Source organism: Mus pahari, chromosome 7 (genome assembly GCF_900095145.1).
Source record: "Mus pahari chromosome 7, PAHARI_EIJ_v1.1, whole genome shotgun sequence".
Classification (NCBI taxonomy): Eukaryota; Metazoa; Chordata; class Mammalia; order Rodentia; family Muridae; genus Mus; species Mus pahari.
This window is the reverse complement of record NC_034596.1, coordinates 67,466,854-67,477,989: the sequence shown is the minus strand read 5'-3', so window position 1 is coordinate 67,477,989 and position 11,136 is coordinate 67,466,854. Positions and strand designations below refer to the sequence as shown.

Sequence of the window (11,136 nt, the reverse complement as noted above, 5' to 3'; positions counted from 1 at the left end):
ACACACACACACACACACACACACACACACACACACACACACACACACACACACACACGTGGTGGGGACACATGCTCAGGTTCCCTGGCATGCTTGCACAGTGAGGCAGTCAGGCAGCAGGGGATAACTTGCTAGAGTCAGTCCTCTCCTTCCAACACATGGGTTCCAGGGATGGAAATCCTATCATCAGTCTTGGCAGCAAGCGCCCTTACCTTTGTGCTTTTAGATAAGCTGGGCAAGCCAACGGCTTAAAAATCACCCAATCAAGTTGCTGCATTGCTGCAGGTGGTTGGGTAAACAAAGGCTGAACTTGACATGCGCATTTCTTGGCCCCACACACAGGGCACTTCTTATTTTTGGAAAGTCCACTTTCCGTTTTAGAGTACTTTCAGGCTAGGCGCAGGACAGACAGACCCAGAGATTCCAACATACTTTCTACCTCTACTCAAGCACATCTTCCCCTGACATCAGCCTTGCACCAGAGAGGGACTGATAAACCTGCATTGATAAATCGATAGCTGCACTAAAATATAAGTTTACTTGGCATCCTTGCTTGGGGTTGCAGGTCGTTGAACTTGTCCACCTTTGCACTATTACATGGTCATTTTCACATCTAATGATCCTGGCTCTATCCTGTATTTGGTGACCATTGATTTTTTTTTTTTTTAAACTGCTTCCTCCCCCCCCCCCACAAATTCATGTAAATGTCACCAGACTGTACATGACCTCTTTATATTGGTTTCCTTTGCTTAGCACCGTGCACCTGAGTTCCTTGGTGTCTTTTTCCAGCTTGATTGCTTCAACTACTTTGGCACTGAGTAATCTGTCATCATCACTTGCTCCTGTAACTATTAACCTACTTACTGAAAGGCATCTTGGTGACTTCTGGGCTTTGGAAACTATTAGTAAGGCTGCTCTAAGGGTCTGCATGTAGGTTCTTGGATGGGCTTATAGTCTCAATCCATTTGGGCTTTATAGTAAGAAACCTTACAGTCTTGTAAGAAATGCCCATCTGTTCTCCATGGGTCCATGGCACTTGCATTTCTTCATCAGTGAATGAGCATTGTGTTTGCTCTGCATCCCAGCCAGCATCTGGCATTGTGTCCCCTAGGTTTTGGCCACTCTAGGGAGTGGTGGTATCTCATCACTTTTAAGCTGCATTTGTCTTGACATGAGTGGGGATCATCTCACAGGTGTTGTTTCTGTGAGGTGTCCAGGGCTTTGGTTCATTTGTGGTTGCTGAGTTTTAAGGGGTCTTTGTACATCTTGGGTAACGTCCCTTCATCTGATGTCAGTTGAAAACACTTTCTACTAGGTGATGGCTCAGAGTTCCATTCTCTCGACTGTTTTTTTAAACAGAGCATTAGGTTTTTTTTCTTCCTTCCTTCTTTTGGAGATGCTGGGGCCTCAAATTCATGGCCTGGGGTATGCTAAAGGCGAGTTCTACCACTGAACTGACTGGATAGCCAGCCCAGAAAGTTTGGAGTTTTGTTTCTTTCAGAGATTATGGTTTTGCTGGTCATCAAAACTAAACTCAAGCCAGATTTTCTTCCCCCTTTTCCCGAGTTTTTCTTAGTTGTTTTGCATTTGGGTCTGTCTGTTACTCATTTTTTGTTTTATTCTTTGGAGGAGGATGCACTGTGGTCTGCGCCCAGGCCATCTGTTGCATTGTGTAGCCTTGGCTCCCTTTCTTGGAACATCAGCTGCTGATCTTAAGTGGCTTCTGTGTCTCTGTTTCCCACTCGCGGATCTCTTCCAAGAGCCCAGCTTTGCTCTCCTTCAACACTGTGTTGGCTATTAGAGGTCTCTGGTCTCCTCTAGGTGTGTCCAATCCCCCGGTGCCACATTTGGCAAAAAGGGGGTTATGGATATGGTCCAACACAAAATAAGCTCACTTAAAACATATTTTCTTCTAACACGATTGTGTAGTTTCTAAGCATGAAGTTTGTAAATGATGTTATATAAAAATGTCAAAAACACTGGACTGCTCAATAGATTCTAGATAAAGCTTGTCGACAAGCATAGAGTAAATTATTGAATTTTGGATGAGATTTTATCGAATCTATCAGTCAGGCCGGGAAGCCCAGATATGCTAACAGTGGGCTTTCAATCTGCAAATGTGAACTATCTTACCCATTGGTTTTCAGTCTTATTTCCTTCCTCTAAATCTTAAGAGGTTTTGTTAGATCTGTGCCTATAGACTGTATTTCATTTGGGGAGGTATTTGTGTGAGTGGGGCTGTATGTTGAATTTCAAACTCTACTTGCTTATACCTGGTACACAGGGAAATGCTGGACTTTGTGTATTACTGACCTGGTGTCCTACAGTCTGTACCCTCTTTCCTTCATAGTTTTTTGGAGAATTTGTCTAGCATCCTCTCCAGGAACCACCTCCAATTCTGGAGTGAACAGATAAGCCCAAGACAATGAGACTTGGAATGTTTCTTTACCCTGGATGCAGGGATGAAGACATTAACTACAAATGCTCCCTGTCACAAGCAAGTGTAGACTTGTCACACGCGAGTGTAGACTTGTCACACATAGGTCCAACATGACCCTAATGGGTATAGGAATGAGCTGGGAAAGCGGCACTGGAAGTAAGTGTTACTGACCCACTTCCCCTCCTCCTACAGCAGCCACACAGGGAGGTAGAGAGAACTAATTAGCATAACTGTTGAGTGTGACTGTCCTCTGAGCCAAGCAGCCACCATCTTGGGGAGCTCACTGAGCTCACTTGCAAAAGGACCATCCCAGCCTGGCTTGCTGACTCTTAGGTTGTTCTCAACTTGTGGATCTCCAGCAGGGATCGCATATCAGAGGTCCTGCAGATCAGCTAGTTACCTCACAGGTCACAACAGTAGCAAAAACTACAGTTATTGAGTAGCAACAAAATAATTTGATGGTTTTTTTTTTTTTTGGGGGGGGTGTCACCACACGAGAAAGTGTATTAAAGGGTTACAGCATTGGGAAGGTAAAACAGACTGGTTTAGACCCACATGGAGGGTGGGAAGGCCACACTCTCACCTGGGCCTCCAGTTGCTCCCTACCCATAATTGTATGCAACTCAGCCTTAATTGAACAGAATGGTGCCTCTGCTTGTCCTCTGGAATTTAGAAGTGGTAGATGGTGGCGGTGGCTCTCCCCGAGGAGAGGGGGTAGATGGTGCTTATGGCATCCCCTCTGAGCAGGAATTTTACCACCACCAAGTAACATGAACAAACCCATCTCGACTTAGGAAGTGTTTATTTTCTCTGAAAACCCAAAACCTATCAAAGTTTGATAAAAATACAGATGCTCAGCAGGTTGAGACAGGACAACTGACCCTGAGGCCAGCACGGGCTCAGAAGAAAACTTTGTGACACAGACAGTCCTTTTCAGACAAAGGAAAAAAAAAAAAAGAAAAGAAAAAAAGAGAGAAAGAAAAGCAACCTTCGTTGGTGCTCATGCTGTTTGTTTGATAGAAACACAGTTGATTACAATGCCAGGGAAGAGACCAAAGGGCAGGCGGGGCATTTTCTTCACTGTCCTGACAATGTCGAAACATTTGTTATGGGTATGAGTATTCTCCTTGCAGGTCTCTGTTTGTGTATCACATGTGTGCATGGTAGAGGCCAGGAAGAGGTGTTATATCCCCTGGAACTGGAGTTACAGATGGTTGTAAGCCACCATGTGGGTGCTGGGAATTGAACCCAGATCCTCTCTGTAAGAGCAAAGTACTCTCAAACACTGAGCAATCTCTCAAGCCACACATACTATGGGTATCATTATTGTTTGTTTGTTTCTTTTTTTGTGAATGTATTTGTTTTTTAGTAGTTTAGATAACCATTACTGGGTCCTCTGCAATAAGTGCTCTTAACTATTTATCCAGTCCCCTCAAAATTGTTTTAAACTTAAGCAAAGCTCATATTATTGAGAGAAAGCATACAGATATAGAGATGTAACACAATATAAATACAATGTAATAAGCAGGCCTTAATAATTTGAACCTATACATGACCCAGAGGCAGGAAGTCTGTTACCCCAAATCCCACAAAGTTGGTATCTACTCAACTACCCATCAATGAGCTGCCCATTTGGCCTTTGGAGCTGGCGTGGAGAGACGGCTCCCCCCTTGAAGGTAGAGACTGGGGTGAGGACGCGCAGACTCCATGGACAAACAGGGCAAGCATTGTGGTGGCCTACGATCTCAGCACTCAGGAGGTAAAACTAAGATTCCCTAAATAAACTAGTAAATTAGGCTAGCCAGAATCTGCAAGCTGGAATTAGTGAGCTCTGGGTTCAGTGACAACCTCAATATGGTGGAAATTGATTAATATACTATGTCAACTAATAAGTGTAAACAAACTTGTTCACACAACATTGAACACACACACACACACACACACACACACACACAATATCCAATTTACTACATATAAATCCACATCAGGCTACAGAAAAAGGGCAAAGTTCTAGATGGGTCACATGCTGTGACTCTGTTACCACCACGGTCGGGTGAGCGAAGACTAAACTGCCTAGAATGGTCTGAAGTCTTTACATTTCATCATCCACGTACCGAGGGCAAGCAAGGCTCTATGTGGTTCTGTATACAGCTCCACTCACGTACAGGTGAGTGTGCTTGTGTTGCAGGATGGGTGGTCTGACCTGCGGATGTCTCTCCTGTCTGAACTCCAGCAGTGGAGAGCACTTTTAGGTACCGTGCAGTTACCCTGTAACTCAATGGTAAACAAAGCTGGCGGGCAGTAATCAGAACACTGAGTCCAAAGATCGGGAAGGTCAGAGTATGGCGGGCTTGACGGATGTTTTCAGCTTGACTTCAAATCGGACTGAGGAGAAAGGAGCCTGCCAGGATGTCTTCCTCCTCGAAGGTGGCGCTTCTCGTACGGACGCACATCAGGGATGGTTCACTGACACACAGGTGTTGATGCTGGAGACGGAAGCTCCACCACACCTAACTCAGAGGCATACATGTGCCACATTAACCAAATTCAGAAAGAGTTAGCAACGTAGTCTAGACATACGAAACACTGCTGCACTAGGGACCCACGCTCCTTTAGGTCCAGGGTAAGCACTTTTGAAAATACATATAGTGTTCTGATTCACTGATTTGCTACATTTAAATTCAATGGTAGAGTACACTAAGAAGTTTATCCTTGCTATTTTAATAATGCATAGAAAACACATCTGTACACCCAGTGAAGTCATCTTTATTGCATATTGCTATTTAAAAAAATGTACAGTCTCATAGCACACACAACATCTTTTTTTTTCTTGGTTCTGTAACAACAGTCTTGCAACCTAAAGACTAAGTGGTTCTAGCTACTAAGCTAATAAGATACGAGACATTTAATTAAGTTTAAAAATTATAATGCTTTTCTTTTTTTGGCATTATTTAAAAAAAATCTTTAAAATACATACTCAAGAGAGAAAAGTGGCTACTTACACCAGCACCAGTCTAAAAAGTCGATTTTTGTTTGTTTGTAACAATGGCACATGAAGTTTCCTGCACACAGTCTTTAGGAAAATAAACCCACAAGCTGGGGATGGCAAAGGTGGCCTACCAGGAGGCTTATGTGGAAGTGAGGATGATTCTAAGAGGGGCAAGGGGACATGCAACACAGACTTGCTCTCTGTTGTGAGTCTCTCTCCACAGTTCCAAAACTGAGCTGGACCAAACTTTTCCTGCTATCAATAGAAAAGAATATACAAAGAGGCACTTTAGATCAGGAACAGTGAAATCCATCACTCCACCCCGCTCCTCCTCCTCCTCGCCAAGCTGGCCCAAGCCAAGTCTCCATCAGCACTGCAGCCAGGATGCTTGCAGACTGTGGTTAGCTCAGGGCTGGGAGAGTCAGCTCTGCTTTGTCACTGTGACTGCCTTAGTGAAGAGCCATTTGCTTCCACATAATGGGTAGAAAAGGTCGCTAAGTTTGTGATGAAGAAAAACAAAAAAAAAAAAAAGTAAAAATCACAGCTCTTGACAATTCTTAGAGCGCTGCTTCACAGCTTTTACACAGCACAGATCCCTCGCCATCTGCACTAAACATTATAGTTCATACAGATTCGTTTTTAAATAGTACGGTTCCTGTATACTATGCACACTGGTATTCTACCGCCCCTGAAAACCCCGTTGAGAATGTGAACTCCTCGGTGGGCAGGGACTCTGTCTTGCTTACCACTACAGCTCTACTATGCCTGGTACATAGTAAGTGCTTAATAAATATTTGATACTTGACTGAAAAAAAAATCAATTTAGTGAGTAAATAATATTGTAGTGCAATAGGAAAAACTACTCTCTCCACAGGAAACCCAACCACAAAAGGAAAGACGGAAAACAAGAGAAGATGCTAGTCCCTCCCCATACCCTAGTACAAATAAATAAAGCAAAAAGAAAACAGTAGTAACAGTCCTCTTTACATATAATTTAAGGATACTAGGAGTTGGCAGGTCAGTGGTAAGCGTCCATTTTTTTATTCTCTACTGCTCATTGTGTTTTATCATTTCTCCCTGAGAGCTTTATTTTTTGGACTGAAATTGTACAGGTAGCGTAACTGACACACAATTTAAAATGACAACACGTAACAGCGATCACTTCAAATATTCTTTGAGATAAACAGATCTGAGCATCCCTGTAGATACTGTTGACGTTTCGTGTCCATCTGAGTGTCCTTTATCCTGGGACACGCAGCACGGCCTATGAGGAAAACTGAAGCCACCCCAAAAGCACCCCTATGCCTTTAAGAAGACTCTTCAGGGAGTTCTTCCACTAAGTCTTGGATGGGAAATCTTATTTGTCAGGTCTATAGATCTGTATTGTTAGGTCAACGAGGAAGCTCTGGCAATTCTGGTTCTTAACCGGGATCCAGGAGGCATCACTGGGAAAGTATGTTTTCAAAAAACACAAAACCAATGAAAGAAGGTCATCAAGAGCACTTGGCAGAAAAACTGATGAAATTAGGGGAAACGGTGTTCAAGTTTTAAATATATAAATGAAGTGTGATTGACATTCTACATGAAATGAGTGTGTGCAAGATGTTCTCAACAGACGTTTGTACCCTAGACAAGCATGTACCCCAACAGCAGCATTGGAACCTTGGAGCTGTTCCGCTACGTCAGTCACTGATGTGGGCCTGGCCCACAACCGCTGAGCTCGCCCGTCTGTTTTCCAACTCCATTTCTACCAGTGAAAATCGTCTCACTATACCAACCTTGGGAACCATAAAATAATTCACAACAAGCCTTTTTTTTTAAACTTCCTCTTTTGTCCACCCCCCCACCCCCTTTAAAGGAATGTCTGTTATCTGTTTCAGGAGAGGGTATTGTGCTTCTGAACAGGCACAGTGTTCAGGGAAAGAAAAGGAATCCCACTCAATATGAATGCATACGCAAAGAGTTTCTGGGTGCACACATTAACATGAACGTTTTAAGCATACATATAGGTCCCCGGACAACACTTAAGACTTCTATGTACATTTTCACATATATACACATACATTTACACACACACATTCACACCTTCACTCACAGATGAGAGAAGAAATTGCCATTGATTTGGATCGCAAGGCAGTGTAATGGAAAGTCCTGGTCACTCCAAAGGGCTGCTACGGCGCTTTCTAGAAAAGGATGCAAGGAACCTAAAAATTAAGTTTTGTAATTGGTCGCTCCCGGCTGCTGTCCGTCACCTGGTTGGAAATGCGTTTCCGGTTCCGTTTTAGTTTTGAAAGGTCTTTGTCAAACACCTCGCCCGAGCGCAGAGCTGAGACCAGGTCGTCAAACTCTCCACTCTCTTCATTGCTTTCCTTGGCTTTTCTCATCTTCCGCTCCCTCTCCCGCTGCTCTTTGAGCTGTGCATAGAAAGAGTCCTCTTAGGTTAGAGTATTCTTTGCTTTCTGCACAGAGGAAAGAATTCTGGGCCACAGGAGGGAATGAATCTCCTATGTGAAGCCATGGCTGCTAACCTGTACGGGTGAAGTGAGAGCTCACTGCAAACGCAACGGACAGTGAAAACCAACGCTTCCCAGCGGCTAGGTAAGTTCCGCCATAGTCTTTTCTTAAAAAAGCATTTGAGGCAGTAAGTAGATAATTTACAGCTATTGTAAGGGATGCTAATGTCCTTTTGCAAATCTATGATCACTTCTTGAAGGCAGTTTCTAGGAGATAAACTCTAGGGATGTGGCTCCAGCTTTTCAGCCTTTGGGAAGAAGCAGCCGAACTGCTCAACGGTGGCTCAGCTTTGAGCTACCTGGAACACTCTAGAATGCGTGCTCTTCCCTCCTTGACAGTGCTGTGGGAATGCAGGGCCTGGGTCTGGTCATAGCTGGGTGCTGGCATATCTGTCTGTCATGTGGCACCACAATGGGGAAAGGCCCACCCACTGAAACCCGAGGGCTGTAGCCACAGGCTGCCAGGAGGGCCTGCTGAGGGAGCCCCTCTCACCTGAGCTTCCAGGCGAGCCCGCCGCTCCTCCTCCTCCTTCCTTTTCCTCATGTTCTCATTTTCCTGCTTCGCTTCGGCCACGGCCTGAAGAAACTGATCGAAGATCCCAAAGAACTCATCGGGCTGGATTTTGCCAGCCTCTTCCCCAAAGTGCTTCACTGCTTTAGTGAACTGGCAAAATAGATTTAAAAAAAAAAAATCAGTGTACCAAGAGAACCGAGTTCAAAGTCAAACTGAATTCTCCAGAGAAGGCCGGAAGCACAAATACGATGGAGGGTTTTCAGCCAGCCAATTATTACCGGCAGCTGTTGCATGCACCTACTTGTTGTTTCCAAAGCAAGACACAGACACTCCTTGACTCCCAAGCCACAATTCCTGCCCACTTCATTTTAGCTGAACACCTATGATCTCCTCATGCAACTCTGTGTTAACTAAACAGCAGTAAACAGGAAGGCAAAATATTGTGGAGAGGACACACAAGACAGAGAGACTAAGAGCTAGCTCTGCAGGGTGGGAAACACCATACTTTAAGCTTAATTCCACTTATTGGGGCCACGTGGGGTACAGGGAAAACCAATGGGGCTGAAGACATCTCAGCTGCTTTCTCCTACCCGTAAATAATGCTGATACTGTCCCCAGCTCTAATTAGGAAACAATAATTGACTGTGAACTCATTATTATCATCCCAAGTTTGTGGCTGCCAGTACTGTAGGCCAATCCTACAGCTCAGAAATCTTTTTAATGTCTCTCTTTCAAAGTGGGCACATACAAAGTAAAGAATAATTTTAAAAATTTAAACAAAATACACAGCAATAAACCAGTATGTGCAGTTTCTCTTTAGCCCTCTTAAATGTACTTTGGTTCTCTGAGGCCTTTCTTTTCAAACTTAGAGAGTTGGCTTTCCTAAGAGTCTCAGCATTACCCGGACAACCAAGGGTGGCGCCGTTACTGTCAGCACCCTGTTCCTAGGGTAAGGGCCCAGTGCTGCTGGCCCTGTGCAGCCCAGGTCAGAGGTCACAGAATTCTCTTTCCTGTGGTATCGACTACTTTCTGACCCAACCTTCTATTTTCTTCAGATTCAGACCACGGTAAGTTTGTATCATCTTCAAGTCCAGGGTTTCTAATTAACTTGAGTTTTCTTGTGTTGCCTGCATTACTTATACTGTTAAAGCTTCCAGTATCACAGTAATATGCATACTAAAGAATGTTTACCATGTTTTTAATACATAACAAATTTGATTAAGACATGTATATTTTACACATTTTATAATTATTTATATATTTTAAACTTTAGTTGTATGTGCATGCATGTAAGTGTGCAGGTGCATTTGTGCAGTGGTGCCCGTGTAGAGGTCAGAGGTCAACTTTTAGAGTGACTTCTCTCCGCCTGGTGGGAGCCAGGATGGAACGCAAGCCGTCAGGTTTGCATGACAAGTGGCTTTATCCTCCGAGACATCTCACGGGTCCTCAGATTTTAAAACATATTTTTTCCAACCATTTTCTCTTAATGTCGAGCTGTTCTCAATGTTTTACTTATTTGGAAATATTCTATTACAAAACAGAACTCTTTAGGGAAAAACTTAACATTCTTCACACACCACATTAGAGTAGTCTAGCTTGATTCATGGTTTTATAAGCTAATCTCTAAAGGTTCTGGTATGAACAAAACAGCAATAAACAGTCTACAGCTGAGCTTCTCAAATATTCAAGTTCATGCACTTTAAACCATCATGGTGATGATCTTTTTATCTAGGAATTCTAGTGACGATGAAGTCATATATATTTTAGTTTTAGAAATTTGAAGAAACCTCAAGCCAGATTAATGTTCCCACACATAAAACTACAGGGTATTCTGCATGTGTGTTAAAAAAAAAAAAAAAGATAACCCATTGATTCTGTGTTTCAGCTCCATGATGAGGTAGGCAGGGGTCCCCTCTTTTTACAAACACAACAATGGACAGGATCTCGTGGTGGTTTGGACCACACCTATGGATATTATTTGTCTTGTTCTCACTGTGGTATGTCAGAGTTGGATCCCTAATAGCAGTTCTGTGGCACATGCGGTCTCCTTGTTTATCGGTAAGGCTGGAAGGCAGTACTGAAGTTAGCTGATGCTTGTGAACATACCCTCTGAACTTGAGCGCAACCATCCATCCACACCAGAGAACTGAAGCTGACCACTGAAAATGATGGTCTGAAGGAGAGATGTAGGTAACAGGAGTACGGGGAAAGATGGTGCTGGTCAGTATCAGCTTGACACAAAGCTAGACACTATCTCGGGAGAGTGGCATGTCAGCTGAGGACCTCCTGACAGACAGGCCTGTGGGCAAGTCTGTGGGGGCATTTTCTTGATTAATTGATGTCGGAGAGCTCAGCCCACCCTTGGGCAGTGGGCTGAGCAAGCCATGGGGAGCAAAGCCCTGTAAGCAGCATTCCTCTATGGCTTCTGTTTCAGTTCCTGCCTTGAGCTCTTGCCCCGACTTCCCCTCATGATGGACTGACCGGCCATGTAAGCCAAATAAACTCTCTCCTCCCAAAGCTGCTGTTGGTCATTTTATTTAGCACAGCAACAAAAATCAAACTTAGAGATGGGCTGTACAGAACTCTGTGGTGGGGAATGGACCTAATATCAGTGTAATGGTTTGTATATTCTTGGACCAGGGAGTGGCACCATCTGGAGGTGTGGCCTGGTTGGAATAGG

The 11,136-nt window shown here is 43.9% G+C and overlaps 1 protein-coding gene across 3 annotated transcripts in view; it reads right to left on the bottom strand.

The window, feature by feature from the left end:
* Positions 1 to 5,184: 5,184 nt before the first annotated feature.
* The window catches only part of Daam1 (dishevelled associated activator of morphogenesis 1), a 158,392-nt gene continuing 152,440 nt past the window's right edge, over positions 5,185 to 11,136 (bottom strand). For 2 of the 3 annotated variants that reach the window (XM_021202648.2, XM_021202650.2), the window contains 2 exons: positions 8,436 to 8,606; positions 5,187 to 7,843 (listed from right to left, as the gene is read on the bottom strand). In XM_021202648.2, coding sequence (XP_021058307.1) covers positions 7,634 to 7,843; positions 8,436 to 8,606 — 381 coding nt within the window. In that variant the 3' untranslated portion in view covers positions 5,187 to 7,633. Of the gene's footprint in view, positions 7,844 to 8,435; positions 8,607 to 11,136 lie in introns of all 3 variants that reach the window. The other variant, XM_021202647.1, reaches the window with a different exon arrangement.